This window comes from Oryx dammah, unplaced genomic scaffold (genome assembly GCF_014754425.2).
Source record: "Oryx dammah isolate SB20612 unplaced genomic scaffold, SCBI_Odam_1.1 HiC_scaffold_28, whole genome shotgun sequence".
Classification (NCBI taxonomy): domain Eukaryota; kingdom Metazoa; phylum Chordata; class Mammalia; order Artiodactyla; family Bovidae; genus Oryx; species Oryx dammah.
Window position 1 is genome coordinate 32,832,403 of NW_024070212.1, and position 16,278 is coordinate 32,848,680.

A 16,278-nucleotide genomic window follows, 5' to 3' on the forward strand; every position below is an offset into this window, starting at 1 on the left:
ACTCCCCAGCAAAGCTCTGCCCAGCCAACTCTGAGGAGTGGGACATGGCTAATACCAGTGGTGGAGCTGACTAGTAGCGACTCAGGGGGAGACTTAGAGAAACGCCTTTGTCTGGGTTTGGCCCCAGGATGTTAGATTTAAGACCAGGGTAAAGGAAGTGTTGGGAGGTACAGTCACTGAAGAAAGTGTGCAAGAAGACTGTCCTCAAAGGGTTGGGCTCCCTGAAATCTTCTGAGGGCAAGTCTTTGATGGGAGCTGACTGCTTTCCTGTCAGTGAAGGCAGTGCCAAAGTGTATTGTTTGCTAAGCTTCAAAACAGTGATGGGTGTTCCTGAGGCTTCAGGGGCCCAGGCTGAGGGGGTGAAAGTCACTGAGCTAACACTTTAAGGAGGTCGTCAATGTAATGGGAAGGCTGGCCTTAAAATTCTGATCTCTCCGAATTTCCTTAGGAATTTTCACCTTTAGTTTTATCTTTAGATTACAGACATCTAAAGTGGAAGGATGAGGAACAGTATGTCTATTTCCAAATCCTTACAGACACTCCCTTTAAAATGCTCACCCTACCTGGTAAGTGTAATAAAGTAATAGGATATTTCATTTATCAGCTTCGAATCACAGGATTTTTAGAGCTGGAGGTGACTTTATTTACAGGCTTCCCTGGTGGCTCAGAGGGTAAAGCATCTTCCTGCAATGCAGGAGATGCGGGTTCGATCCCTGGGTCAGGAAGATCCCCTGGAGAAGGAAATGACACCCTACTCCAGTATTCTTGCCTGGAGAATCCCGTGAACAGAGGTGCTTGGTGGGCTACAGTCCATAGGGTTGCAAAGAATCGGACACGACAGAGCGACTTCACTTTCACTTTCACTGATTTACTAGCCTAGTTGTAATCTTTTCATCCCCTTCTCCCCCATGTTTGCAAGTATTTTTGTCTAACATGATTTTTTAAAAAATGATTCCTTTTCCCTTGATAATCAGCCGTGTATGCCTGCCAATTAGGATTTTCTTAGCAGCAGGAAATACCTATGTTATTACACTGAATAGTTCCTGTCAGAAGCTAACACAGATCAACATAAATACTTTTGTTACAGACTGATGGTGTGAAGCCATACCGCTTTCAAATGGACTGATTTCTATTAGACTTTAATACTGAGAATAGTTCTTGGGTGCTGCATCTGAGGACTCCAGAGTTCAAGGAACCCCTTCTGGAAAATAGTTAGCCCAACTCCTTTACTTTTTGTATGAAGAAACTGAGGCCCAGGGAAGTTAAGTAATGGAACCAAAGCCTGATTACTGGTAAGTATCTTGCTTGTGTGGTAAATATCTTGCAGTCGTGTCCAACTCTTTGCAACCCCATGGACTATAGCCTGCCAGGCTCCTCTGTCCATGGAATTCTCCAGGCAAGAATACTGGAGTGGGTTGCCATTTCCTTCTCCAGGAGATCTTCCGGACCCAGGTATCGAACCTGGGTGTCATGCATTGCAGGCAGATGCTTTACCACCTGAGCTACTAGAGAAGCCTGATAAGTATCTAAGATAGTCCAATGTTTGGGCTTGTCCCTTTGTTAGCATTCCTTAGCAGCAAACAGGGCCTTGAGGAATCTGGCTAAAAAAAAAAAAAAAGTGACACCATCTTACATGGCAGAAACCATTGGATATATGCTTCTTTATCTCCACAGGACCTAGCCCAGCACCTTACACTCAAATGCTCAGTCGCTTCAGTCGTGTCTGACTCTTTGTGATCCCATGGACTATAGCCCACCAGGCTCCTCTGTTCATGGGGATTCTTCAGGCAAGAATACTGGAATTGGTTGCCATGCCCTCCTCCAGGGGATCTTCCCAACCCAGGGATCCAGTTTCCTGCACTGGCAGATGGATTCTTTACAACTAGCACCACCTGGGAAGCCCCACATCTTACACTGGTGGGTACTTACTAAATCCCTGTTGAGTGAATGAGTTGTAGGGAGTAGAGTGAGGGGCTAGAAGCTTGTTACAAGTTCAGGAAACAGAATCCGAGGTGAGGCAGTACCATGGGGGTCCTGGGCAGCTTGTGGGCAGCCCAGGGAGAACAAGTACCTGCAGGGAGGGAGCTGGAAAAGAGGGTGGGCACCCAGGCAGAGATGCCATCCATGGTTTTCACCGGTTCGGAGCTGGCTAATGTGGCAGGGCTCTCCTGGGCCTTGCCTTAGCAGCTCGTTGCTCTTCTGTTGCTCTTTTGGGTTTGAACTAGAGCTCAGGATTTGATAAGCAAGGCCTGTCCTCTCACTCCTCTGCTGGAAGGAAGACTTCAGTGCCTACCTGTTGGCCTCAGGAGATGTTCAAACAGAGCTTGCGAAGCCTTTCGTGATCTGCCCCCTACCAACTTCTCCAGTATGGTCCCTCTTTCTCTCTTGGCATTTCCCCCTTAAGCTCTGTATCCTGAGCTCTTTGTGGCTCCCCTTCCTGGCCTTGAACTTTTGTACAAGTTCCTTCTGCCTTGAACTCTCAATTCCAGCTCCTGTTCTCCAAACTGGCTAATTCCTCTTTCCTCCTGGATCCTTCTCTGCTACTCTCACCTCTCCCCTCAGATTGGTTCCGCACCTTCTAGGCTCTCATTGTCCAGAAACCGTGATCATATTGTTTCAGCAGGAACTGACAGCACCACCTCCAGTTCTACTGCCCACTGCCTCCTGTTAGACACACAGTAACAGGAAGTTACTGATATTTCTCCTGGCAGTCTCGATTCCAGCCTGTGCTTCTTCCAGCCCAGCGTTTCTCATGATGTACTCTGCATAGAAGTTAAATAAGCAGAGTGACAAGATACAGCCTTGATGAACTCCTTTTCCTATTTAGAACCAGTCTGTTGTTCAATGTCTAGTTCTAACTGTTGCTCCCTGACCTGCATACAGATTTATCAAGAAGCAGGTCACGTGGTCTGGTATTGCACTCTTTCAGAATTTTCCACTGAACTGAACAGGAAGTTGCTGTTGCTATACTTGGGCAACAAGGAGGAACCATTTAAAAATGGTCAGGGAGGGCTGCCTGGACATGGGGAACTTTGATCCTGCCCGTCCCTCTCTTCAAATTGGAGCGAGGTGTCAATTCTCCTGTCACCCTCTATCATCCCTGTGCTCAGTCGCTCAGTCATGTCTGACTCCTTGCGACCCCATGGACTGTAGCCTGCCGGGCTCCTCTATCATGGGATTTTCCAGGCAACAATACTGGAGACGGTTGCCATTTCCTCCTCCAGGGGATCTTCCCAACCCAGGGATTAAACCCAGGTCTCTTGTGTCTCTTTCATTTGCAGGCAGATTCTTTATCACTGCACCACCTGGGAAGCCCCCGTATCAAATTGAGAAAGCCTCAATTTCTCTGTTTCTCCAATACCCATTGAGGCTCTGTGGTTCTTAATTAAATGTCTTCTTTAAGTATTAGGCCAAGTCCTTAGTATCTTCTTGCCTGGTTACCGGACAATGTGTTTCACTTCCCACATTCACCTCTTCCACTCCTGCAGTCCCAGTTTCAAGCTGGGTCATGTTCCTGCTTATCTGACACCCTGGGACCCAGCACAGTATACAGCTGAGTTCATGTCAGTGAGCTGCAGCGCTCCCGGGTCATTATTTATTCACTGCTGCATCCCTAGTAGGTGACTCGGAGGGTTTCACGGTGCAGTGACTCTGAAAACTGGACGGGGGTCTATCAGGTGAAAAGGAAAGCAAAAGCAGAGGCATATGTCAAGGCAAGGAAGTAGGCCAGAGCTTATGACTGAGGAACAGTGAAAAATGCAGTGTGGTTAGAGAGGCATATGTCAAGGCCGGGAGGTATGACAGAGCTTGTAACTGAGGAACAGTGAAAATTTCAATGTGGTTAGAGTGTATGGTGTAGAATAGGTGGCGCTAGTGGTAAAGAACCCGCCTGCCAGTGCAGGAGATGTGAGACTACAGGTTGTATCTCTGGGTTGGGAAGATCCCCTGGAGCAGGGCATGGCAACCCACTCCAATATCCTTGCCGAGAGAATCCCATGGATAGAGGAGCCTGGCAGGCTATAGTCCATAGGGTCACAGAGAGTCAGACACGACTTAAGGGACTTAGCACAAGCACACCCAGAGTATAAGTGTGTACAGTTAGGGACCATGTATACCATATTACTAAAATGTTCCTCACCTATTATAATGGGGCTAATACCTGCCTCTAGGCCTGTTCTGAGAACCAGGTGGGCAATGTTATGAAAGAACTTAGTTCAGGCTTGATACGTAGAGATGTCTAATTTATGCGAGTTTCCTTTCCTGTTTTCCTTCTTAGTTTAGATTTTGGACTTCCCTTGTGATTCAGTGGTTAAGAATTTCCCCGCCAATGTAGTGGACATGGGTTCAATCCAGGAAGAGTCCACATGCCGCAGAGCAAGTAAGGCTGTGAGCCACGACGGCTGAGCCCATGCACCCTAGACCCTGTGCTCTGCAACAAGAGCAGCCACTGCAGGAAGAAGCCTGAGTACGCCAGCTGGAGAGTAGTCCCTGCTCCCTGCAACTAGAGAAGGCCTGCGTGCAGCAGTGAAGACCCAGGGCAGCCAAAAATGAATACAATTTAAGAGTTTAGATATTATCCCATAAGCAGGGGTAACATTTAAAATATTTAAATATTTAGGGAATTCCCTGGCAGTCCAGTGATTAAGACTTCCTTACTCTCACTGCCAAGGGCCTGGGTCTGATCCCTGATTGGGGAACTAAGATCCCACAGGCTGCATGGTGTAGCAAAATTTAATTAACTAGCTAGCCACCTGTATAACCCAGGTTTCCCTGGTAGCTCAGTGGTAAAGAATCCACCTGCAATGCCAGACGGAGAAGACAATGGCACCCCACTCCAGTACTCTTGCCTGGAAAATCCCATGGACGGAGGAGCCTGGTGGGCTATAGTCCATGGGGTCACGACTGAGTGACTTCACTCTCACTTTTCACTTTCATGCATTGGAGAAGGAAATGGCAGCCCACTCCAGTGTTCTTGCCTGGAGAATCCCAGGGACAGGGGAGCCTGGTGGGCTGCCATCTATGGGGTCGCACAGAGTCGGACACGACTGAAGCGGCTTAGCAGCAGCAGGAGCAGCAATGCCGGAGGACAAGGGTTTGATCCCTGGGTCAGGAAGACCCCCTGCAGTAGGACATGGCAACCCACTCCAGTATTCTTGCCTGGAAAATCCCATGGAGGGAGGAGCCTGTAGGGCTATATACAGCCCATGGGGTCACAAAGAGTCAGGCATGACTTAGTGACTAAACAATAACAACAATACCCAGGTACCACCCAGTCAAAACAAATGTGGGTCACAACCAACCAACTGAGGGAATTCTTTCTAGGGACTATGTGCCCTCAACTGAAGTAAAGGAAAGCACGGAAGCAGGAAAATCCAGCTGCACTGGGAAACGGTGGGTCCTTGATGTCCTCTAGGATTTTATCCACATCTAGTCCATGATAATCAATATCATACCCAAATAAGCTAATTTCACCTGTCTTTGTAGGCACATTGCTATGTGGCTGGCCTCAGTGCCACCCAAGAGAAAACCGAACTGGAGGGGAAAGGAACTGACACGCTCAGCGTTCCATGTGCTCTCTTTTCGATCCTCACCCAGTCTTGGGAGGTAAGGCATCCTCAGGTGTGTTTTATTGTTGTGGAAACTGAGGCTTTGATGGATGGCTGATTCCTCAGCAGGTGGTGAGATGCTGTAGCAGAGGTCCCTCTTGCTCCCAAGTGTGCTTTCTTCTCTGTCACTCTGGGGTTCCAGAGTCCTCCTCCTCAGCTTAAGTTTTAAGGGCATTTACCATTTCTCACTCACTCATCCAGCCATCAAACCTGTTTAAGAAAAACAACTGAAAGGTATATTTTTATTTCACAAAAAAAGTGTGACACACGATACCCATCCTCTAACAAACTACAAACTTTTGGAATACAGAGTAAAAAGGAGATCTGATCAGTCTTGATGAGATAAAAATTTGGTTTCACAAAGTTGAAAAATCCATTACAAAGTCTCTGTTGTATAAATATAGTCTGTCTTGTCTTCAACGTAGAGTGAGACCAAAAAAAAAAAAAGTTTTGTTGGCATAAGAAATCCCCTGGTCCTTTAATACACCACTCTTCATTTGTACTCTCAGCCAAATACAAGTGACATCTACATGATAAGAGTTACATGTGTATTCTTGGACTCTAGGTAACTAAATGGAATTTAATATTTTACCTCCTGAGCTCACTCTCCCTCCCCTAAAAGCTTGTGCAAAACACTATAGTCTTAGTTTACTAAAGATTTTTCCTGTGTATAATAACATGTGTGTGTTCTAAATTTGACTATGGTAATAGGTATACAATTCTGTGAGTATACTAAAATCTGTTGCATTGTATGTTTTAAATGAGTGAATTGCATGGAATTTGAATTATGCCGCAATAGAGCTATTAAAAAATATTTATCATTTCTAAGTTGCTAGGGGAGCAACAGATGACCATTATAGCATATCTCAGGAGTTCCTGGCAGGATGCAGGGAATATTTGCAGAAATCAGTACACTAAGGGATATAGAGAGGAGATTTTTGAAGTATTATGATTAAGTCAGTGGAGTTTGAGGTTGCTCTAGGATCACTTGGTTTCAAGATTTCAGAATAAAAACATCAACAGGGTAGGTATTTTTTTCTGATTGATTCTAGCACAGTCTGTGTACCTTCTGTGGCCTTTGTCACAAAATAAAGTTATTTGGTGGAAAAGCAGATGCCCGGGGCATTGTTGAGACTATGGAAAACTTCAGGCTGGCACTCAGGAGCTGACTATCTGCCTCCATTGAGAGAAATTCCACCATGGCCACAGGTTCTGAGAGCCTGAGTCCCACAGGAGGAGGAAGAAATTAGATACCAGAGAAAAGCTTCTAGATTTATTGAATCAAAGGGACTGCCTGCCTTCAGTGATGCTGTTTCTGGCCAGAAGTCACAGCAGGGTTCCAGTTCTCACAGACCCTTCTATAAGAGACCATTGCCAGGGCAGCAGGGGCGGATCATTGTGCAGCAGACAAACCATTTACAAGTGTCATCTCCAAGCTTGACCTACCAGCTGGTCACCAAACGGCCATTTGAGAAAGGAGACAGGCACAAACCATGGGCAACTGGGCCCTTGAACCAGGACGTCATTCTGGCCAAATAGTGAGGGGAGGAGAATTGCCATTGGTCGAAAGAAAGAGAGAACTGAAACTCTTGCTCTTGTTTTACCATTCTAGTTAAAGTTCATCTCTTAACACTTGTTGTGAAAGTCGAGAAAAGGGGCAAAGAGGCCATTCACTTTACTTACCTGTAAGAATGATGCTAGCAGAAGGTGGGGCCAGAAGTCATTTTCATTTTTTAGCACACAAAGCAAAGGAGAACACAAGCAGGAAAGACAGGGGCTTGAAAGTGCGAGGGTTCCCAGTTTGGCGAACACCTTGTCTAACTCCCCCAGCGTTTCCTCCTTGAAAACTGATCCGGATTTACTTACTGCTGGGGCATGGGCTAGAAGTCCATGCCTTCTTGGCCAGCCTACAGGTTGTTTGTTCTGTGGCCGAGCAGATGAACTAAGCTTAGAAGCAGGCACCATGGCCGCCCCAGGTCCAGCCCGTTGTGGGCTGGTTTTCCAGTGTGGCCCCATTAAAACCTTGACCTGCTTGTGTTCTTCCAAAATATAATATGCGTGTTCCCTAATATGGTCCAAGCCTTTAGGTATGGGGTGCTCAAGGATGAGGAATTTTCCCCACTGGCAATGTTTTGTCATTTTTGGGTAAAAGCAAATAGAGAATAAAGCTAGAACATCTGAGGTTGGGGCTTACCTGGTTCCCTTTAGTGTCATAGGGAGACGGTGGGAGGTTTAAAATATGAAAAACAAAAAGGCGATGCTAGGGGTAGAAGAGATCCATCAGGGCTTTGGGTATTTTCTCGACAAACTTTTTCCTTTGGTTCCAGTGAGAATAGTTAGAGCTTACTCAAGAAAAGGGAATGAAGTACCCAGTTTAAAAAACAAAATAAAACCTTCCTTTATTGCCTCTTTGTGCTTATAAAGCCTTTTCTTACCCAGGGCTTACTCATCTGGCCCCCAGCCTGTCCATTATACCAGTTGGAGCCAGTTATCCAGGAGAGATGAATCCAGGCAACCAGGAAGATAGATGGTCCATCAGGGGATGCCAATACCCTCCTCACCCAGCCTCTCTCCCAAAGAGATCATGAGCTGAGGGCAATGATCAGGAGAAACTCCTGGCTGCTTCTGCCCTGAAATAAGAGGACAGGGGGAGTCATTTCTATACTTAAAAAGAGAGGAATACTTTTGTCCCAGAGCAATAAGAAATATGAGGAGATGAAGCTATGGCTCTGGCGGCTGGTCCATTTTGGGAAACAAGATGCAAGCGAGGGAGTAATATATAAACAAAGTGTGGGTATATTTGGCAGGTTTGAGGCAAGCAGAAAGGAAGGTTTGGATACTCTATAAAAAGAAAACAAAGATCTGGAATTCAAACTTCTTCTGATAAGGCCACGATGAAGAGATTTCCAGCAGTGGGTGCTGCAGGAAGGTGGCACCCACATTGCCACAGGCTTGCAAGGTGACGTGCCCAGGTGAGGAGGCAGGTGAGGCAGGGCAGTGTCCCTCACAGGTCCATGTCTGGGCCTCCTGAGGATGTCTTCAGTGGCACCGAGTCAAACCCATCAGGAGTCCTCTGAAAGAGAGATGGTGACAGGAGCTGGCTGCTGCACATGGGCAAGTTTGGGGAACAAAGGAGAGAAATGGAAAAGAGGTGACAGAAAGAACCCTCCTGAAATTCCTGCTTTCAGTGGCTTCGTGGAAACAGGAACATAAGATAGCCTCTATTCTTCTTGCTCCCTTCAGTCAGTCAGAGGATGAGAAATATCTTTAAATACCTTGTTTTGCATCTTTGTTGAATTCTAGAAGTTCCAGAAAGACCTAAGTGTCCCAGGGTAAACTATTCTCCCATTGGTTAAACAAAAAGCATTCAAGGTCTAAGGAGGCCAAGGGAGTTACCCTGGAAGGTCAGCACAAAGGGAGTGAGATTCGGCCAAGTAAACACCCACCTTCCTTTTCTTTTCTGTTGTCACCCTTTCCACCCAGGTTAGATAAATTGGTCAGGGCAGCAGTGAACTGTGGGTGCTGGCAGAGTGGGGCTGCAGAGGGCGATGGACCCTGGAGGAATCACTCAAATGCTCTCTGCTTGCCCCAGGCCCAGCGACAGTGTGGTCTGTTTTATGTTTATGAGCTTCAGACTCATTCACCCACCCATACAGAGTCAGCTCTCCCAGTTCAGAACTGTTCAAGAGTGAACAACTTAGATGAAGCTGTGACTCAGCCCCCAAAGGACAGGGGCCTGACACCCAGGGGACAGGACCCTCCACTGGCCAAAGGAGAGCCTCACTTCTACCAGAAGTTGATCCTAGAGGTCATCCCTTCCCCTCCCTCCAAAATACAAAAAGGTTTTTGGTTTATTGTTTTGTTTTGTTTTTTTGGGATGGAGGGTGATTCTGAACCACATGGGTGGTTCAGTACTCCTGGAAGTTAAAAGGCCCAAACAGCCCATCCACTGGAGTGCATGTTGGCAGAGAAGAAGCCTTGTGCAGAGCAGTCCTGGGCCTCAGGGGAAAAAGTATTTGTGTGAAAATACAGAAGACATAAGCCAGGATTCTCAAGGCAGGAGGATAGAAGAGTATGGAGGGTAGGGAGCAGAACAGTGGTCCCTAAACAGTCGGGGGTCTCAGTGTCCTATGACTGATGTCTTCTCCTGGCCTCCAGGATGACCTCAGTGCACTGGCCACCCTCCCTACCTTGGAGGTAAATGATTTGATCTTCCCAAAGAGTGACTTTTTGCTGGTAAAGATGAGGTCATCCTCCACGTCCTCGCCTTCCATGATGGCACAGCTGTCAGCGGCTGGCAGGTCACAGTCCTTGAGGGTAGCATTCATCACCAGCTTGGAGTACTTGTACTCTAGCCTATGAAACAAGGGAATGGGGAAGACAAAACACCAAACTAAGGAAAAAGAGAAAGGTTGGGCTAAAAGGAGATATTTCCTTGCCATGGGTGATGGAACTGAAACAGCAAAATGGTGTTAGGCTGGGGATTTGGCTAGGGAATCTGATTCCCAAGTCAGGGATCTTTTCCCTTAAGTCTAGGTGTTTCTGTGATTTCAAAGCTGAACAGAAACCATGAAACTGTAAAACCATTTTTATCATTAATAATAGCAAATTAAGAATTTTCTTTGCATTTCTTTTGAGATCTAACAGCTTTTCATAGACTGCCATGTGCTACCATCCCTGTTTAGGAGTTAAGATGCATACGTGTGCGCTGAGTCACTTCAGTTGTGTCTGACTCTTTGTGACCCCATGGACTGTAGACCGCCAGGCTCCCTTGTCCATGGGATTCTCCAGGCAAGAATACTGGAGTGGGTTGCCATGCCCTCCTCCAGGGGATCTTCCTGGAGGAATTGAACCCATGTCTCCTGCATAGCAGGCAGATTCTTTACTGCTGAACCACTGGGGAAGCCCCTAGGAGTCAGCATAACCAAGGCATATACTGGATGAGTGGCTCAACAAGCCTCTGGCCAGAGTCACAGGGACTGTAAGGTGAGGTGAAGTCGCTCATTCGTGTCCGACTCTTTGCGACCCCGTGGACTGTAACCTACTAGGCTCCTCCGTCCATGGGATTCTCCAGGCAAGAATACTGGAGTGGGTTGCCATTTCCTTCTCCAGGGGATCTTCCCGACCCAGGGATCGAACCCGGGTCTCCCACATTGCAGGCAGACGCTTTAACCTCTGAGCCACCAGGGACCAAAGAGCAGCCCTGTGAATTTATACTCTCAGATACTCTCCTCCCAGCTCAACAATCCAGCCCTGGCCATCCCCAAACCCAGCACGTACTTTTGATTCTTTTTCCAAAAGTAACAGGTCAAGACAGTGAGCAGGATGGCGGTGCAGGTGCCTGCAGAGATGCCCACTTTCAGCCAGAAGTCTATTGTTTTGCAGATGGTGACTCTCTGCTCAGGCAGGGAGATGCCACCGGAGCACAGCTTTGGTTCTCGCCACACGTAAGTAGTCTTCTGTTGGGGGGAAAAACAAGGAACTCAGATATCACACTCGCCTGTCTCCTGGGAAGTCCCCAAGCAGAGACGCCTACCTGGATGCCAGCCACGCAGCTGCTGACAATAGCATGGTAGTCGGCAGTTGAGCACAGGGGGCAAGCGGCCACGCTCTCCCACAGGAAGTGGAAGTTACAGCCATCACAGGTCCCATCGGAGCACTTGCTAACAGAGCAGAAAGGAGACTTGAGCGCGCGTGCTGGACCAACAGTCTAACAACAGGAAGATCTGGCTGGAGTCCTTTCATTTCATAAATTGCCTGATCCGTCTCCTTGTCAAACTGTCAGTTCCATCGTGACCCTTCCAACTAATTCTTCGCCTTCGTTTTGCTCTCTGATTTCCCTGATGATAAGAGGCCTTTCCAGCCTTCATTGGGGCCCCCACCCTCTGCCCATATGTTTCTCCCGACATCAGATGAGAACTCATGTAAGCTGTCTGAGCTCTAGCACAGCTGCCCAGCTAACCCCTCAGAAGCTCCTGTTCTCCCCATGGACATGGGACATTTTGCAAAAGTCACTTTTTTCTTTCATTTTAAAGTTTTTATTTTCTACTGGGGTATAGCTGATTAACAAACAATGTTGTGAGAGTTTCCGGTGAGCAGTGAAGGGACTCAGCCATACACGTACATGTATCCATTCTCCTCCAAACTCCATCCAGGCTGCCACATAACATTGAGCAGAGTTCCCTGTGCTGTGCAGTAGGACCTTGTTGTTTACCCATTTTAAATACAGCATGTGTAGAGCTTCCTGTGGAGGGATGGGTGTGAGGGGCCAGTGTTTGGGAATGAACTTCAGGTCACTGCTGCCTGCAGTGTACTTTACTGTAATGTTTGCAACAAGAGTAGTGACCATATATTTTAACACCACTGCTGGGTCACAGTGTGCCCCTTGGCTCCCCATCTCCCTGAGCAGCATTGCCTAGCAGCAGCATTTTCCAAACCATCTTCCTTAAGACATGGGTACCCTCAAGGTGTTAGTGTTAAGTGAAAAGAGGAAGGCAGGGGGAAAGGTTGTTGTTGTTGTTTAGTTGATAAGTCATGTCTGATTCTATCACAACCCCATGGACTGTGGCCCACTAGTCTCCTCTCTCCATGGGGTATCCCAGGCAAGAGTACTGCAGTGTGTTGCCATTTCCTTCTCCAGGGGATCTTCCTGGAGAATCGAACCCTCATCTCCTTCATTGGCAGGCAGATTCTTTACCCCTGAGCCACCAGGGAAGCCTGGGCTTCCTGTAATCAAATTAGTTCAAGAGTCCTTGATTTAGTGCCCTTGGCTATTAAATTCAAAATTGGGTCTTTCAGCTGTAGAGTCTTAGGATTCCCTAAACTTTACTAATTTGATAATAAGAAGGATCTCTTAACTCATTGAAGAAAGTAGGGAAAACCACTAGACCATTCAGGTATGACCTAAATCAAATTCCTTATGATTAAACAGTGGAAGTGAGAAATAGATTTAAGGGACTAGATCTGATAGATAGGGTGTCTGATAAACATGGATGGAGGTTTGTGACATTGTACAGGAGACAGGGATCAAGACCATCCCCATGGAAAAGAAATGCAAAAAAGCAAAATGGCTGTCTGGGGAGGCCTTACAAGTAGCTGTGAAAAGAAGAGAAGTGAAAAGCAAAGGAGAAAAGGAAAAATATAAGCATCTGAATGCAGAGTTCCAAAGAATAGCAAGGAGAGATAAGAAAGCCTTCCTCAGCAATCCATGCTAAGAAATAGAGGAAAACAACAGAATGGGAAAGACTAGAGATCTCTTCAAGAAAATTAGAGATTCCAAGGGAACATTTCATGCAAAGCTGGGCTCAATAAAGGACAGAAATGGTCTGGACCTAATAGAAGCAGAAGATATTAAGAAGAGGTGGCAAGAATACACAGAAGAACTGTACAAAAAAGAGCTTTATGACCCAGATAATCACGATGGTGTGATCACTCACCTAGAGCCAGACATCCTGGGATGTGAAGTCAAGTGGGCCTTAGAAAGCATCACTATGAACAAAGCTAGTGGAGGGGATGGAATTCCAGTAGAGCTATTTCAAATCCTGAAAGACGATGCTGTGAAAGTGCTACACTCAATATGGCAGCAAATTTGGAAAACTCAGCAGTGGCCACAGGACTGGAAAAGGTCAGTTTTCATTCCAATCCCAAAGAAAGGCAATGCCAAAGAATGAGCAAACTACCGCACAATTGCACTCATCTCACACACTAGTAAAGTAAGGCTCAAAATTCTCCAAGCCAGGCTTCAGCAATACATGAACCATGAACTTTCAGATGTTCAAGGTGGTTTTAGAAAAGGCAGAGGAACCAGAGATCAAATTGCCAACATCTGTTGGATCATGGAAAAAGCAAGAGAGTTCCAGAAAAACATCTCTTTCTCCTTTATTGACTATGCCAAAGCCTTTGACTGTGTGGATCACAATAAACTGTGGAAAATTCTGAAAGAGTTGGGAATACCAGACCACCTGACCTGCCTCTTGAGAAATCTGTATGCAGTTCAGGAAGCAACAGTTAGAACTGGACATGGAACAATAGACGGGTTCCAAATAAGAAAAAGAGTATGTCAAGGCTGTATATTGTCACCCTGCTTATTTAACTTACATGCAGAGTACATCATGAGAAACGCTGGACTGGATGAAGCACAAGCTGGAATCAAGATTGCTGGGAGAAATATCACTAACCTCAGATATGCAGATGACACCACCCTTATGGCAGAAAGTCAAGAGGAACTAAAGAGCCTCTTGATGAAAGTGAAAGAGGAGAGTGAAAAAGTTGGCTTAAAGCTCAACATTCAGAAAACGAAGATCATGGCATCTGGTCCTATCACTTCATGGGAAATGGAGGGGAAACAGTGGAAACAGTGTCAGACTTTATTTTTTGGGGCTCCAAAATCACTGCAGATGGTGATTGCAGCCATGAAATTAAAAGATGCTTACTCCTTGGAAGGAAAGTTATGACCAACCTAGATAGCATATTCAAAAGCAGAGACATTACTTTGCCAACAAAGGTCTGTCTAGTCAAGGCTATGGTTTTTCCAGTGGTATGGATGTATGGATGTGAGAGTTGGACTGTGAAGAAAGCTGAGTGGTGAAGAACTGATGCTTTTGAACTGTGGTGTTGGAGAAGACTCTTAGAGTCCCTTGGACTGCAAGAAGATCCAACCAGTCCATTCTAAAGGAGATCAGTCCTGGGTGTTCATTGGAAGGACTGATGCTGAGGCTGAAACTCCAATACTTTGGCCACCTCATGCAAAGAGCTGACTCATTGGAAAAGACTCTGATGCTGGGAGGGATTGGGGGCAGGAGGAGAAGGGGACGACAGAGGATGAGATGGCTGGATGGCATCACCGACTCGATGGACATGAGTTTGAGTGAACTCTGGGAGCTGGTGATGGACAGGGAGGCCTGGCATGCTGCAATTCATGGGGTCGCAAAGAGTCGGACACGACTGAGTGACTGAACTGAACTGAACTGATTATCTCATTGAGCTTCCCTGGTGGCTCAGATGGTAAAGCACCCACCTGCAGTGTGGGAGACCCTGCCAGGGTCCATCCCTGGGGTGGGAAGATCCTTTGGAGGAGGGTATGCCAACCCACTCAAGTATTCTTGCCTGGAGAGTCTCCATGGACAGAAGAGCCTGGTGGGCTACAGTCCATGGGGTCACGAAGAGTGACTGAGCAACTAAGCACATTATCTCATTATCTCCAGTCTCATGATCTCATTTAATCCTCATAACAACCCCCTGAAGGAATTTATTATCATCCTCATTTTGCAAATAAAGAAGAGGCCTAGAGAAGATAAGAACTATATCCATAACAGAGCTGGCAATTATAGGAGGGGAATTGAATCTGGCCCTCAGCCCTAGCCGTTAGTCACTCTGCTACACAGCTGCCCACCACTCTAGAGAGTGAGGATAGCTTCTACTCTTCTGCTCCATCCTTGACATCTAAACATCTAGGGTTTGGAACCATGACTGTGTCCCCAAGAGCCCATTAATGGAGCTCAGACGATTTTCTCTTTTGCTCGTCTTCAGTAATCTCTGTTTGGTTCTTGGGATGGAATGATGCCAAGGAAGGAAGGTTGTATCACATCCTTTTACCTTGGCAGTGACAGACTTCCAGGAGCAGGCTTGAGTGGACTGCATCTGACTCGGATGGTGGTTGATCTCCCAGAGCTGCAAGACTGGGTCACATCATTGGACCTGCAGAGCAAAGAGCCCCCATGGGGGAGGGAGTCACTCATTGGTGCCTTTGGAAAGCTGCTAAGTGAAGTCAGCATGGAACAGATACCTGGCTGGGGGTCTGGTGTGACACATAGGAGAGGATGGGGGGTCAGGTAGATCTGGTCAAGGGGAAATGCACTGGTCTAGGAAAGGCTGTGCTGTGCTCAGTTGCTCAGTCATGTCTGACTCTTTAGCGACCTCATGGACTATTGCCCACCAGGCTCCTCTGTCCATGGGATTTCCCAGGCAAGAAGACTGGAGTGGGTTGCCATGCCCTCCTCCAGGGCATCTTCCCAACCCGGGGATCAAACCTGTTGTCTTCTGTGTCTCCTGCATTGAAGGTGGACTATTTGCCACTGAGCCACTGGGGAAGCGCTAGGAAAGGCTAGCAGATGCATTAAGATTGGAATCTCCTTAGGTGGGAGGGGTTGTCCACCCCAGGTCATCCAATATTCCTCACTGCCACCAGGGGCACACCTGCCCCAGTAATACCCAAGTAGCTGGGCTGGGGAACACTCAGCCTTTAGAGCTCTCTGCTGGGCGGGTCTGCTAGACCTTGTTCTGGCTTGATAAGCAGTAGGTGTCTAAAGAGGGAGGGACGGCACAGAGATTGCGGAGAAGCCCTGGGTTTCACTTGCGTTAGCCTGGCCTCTCATTTTCACCTATAAAAGAAGATCACGTCCGGTATTCCCAGGGACTCCGGGTGGAAAAGTTCAGCTGGGGAGGTGATGCCATCCAGAGTCATATCTGTTGTCACCCCTGCCAAATTAGAGCTCCTAATTAGTTCTCACTAGTAGCACTTAGCTGGCAACCACTTTAGTTCTTCCAATACCTGTTCACATCCCACTTCCTTCATCTCATCACATCCCTGAGTGGCTCAGGAGAGGGCAAACCAAAGGTTTATCAGTGGCCCCAGGGGCCCTTGGGACCCCCGGATGGAGTAGGAAACAGAGGT

The 16,278-nt window shown here is 47.1% G+C and overlaps 1 protein-coding gene across 1 annotated transcript in view; it reads right to left on the reverse strand.

Moving 5' to 3' along the window:
• Positions 1-5,820: 5,820 nt before the first annotated feature.
• Positions 5,821-16,278, reverse strand: part of ELAPOR1 (endosome-lysosome associated apoptosis and autophagy regulator 1) — a 77,372-nt gene continuing 66,914 nt past the window's right edge. The window contains exons 17-22 of the mRNA XM_040232152.1: positions 15,986-16,082; positions 15,201-15,302; positions 11,143-11,269; positions 10,887-11,065; positions 9,797-9,962; positions 5,821-8,679 (exon numbers count right to left, since the gene is read on the reverse strand). Coding sequence (XP_040088086.1) covers positions 8,611-8,679; positions 9,797-9,962; positions 10,887-11,065; positions 11,143-11,269; positions 15,201-15,302; positions 15,986-16,082 — 740 coding nt within the window. The 3' untranslated portion in view covers positions 5,821-8,610. The remainder of the gene's footprint in view (positions 8,680-9,796; positions 9,963-10,886; positions 11,066-11,142; positions 11,270-15,200; positions 15,303-15,985; positions 16,083-16,278) is intronic.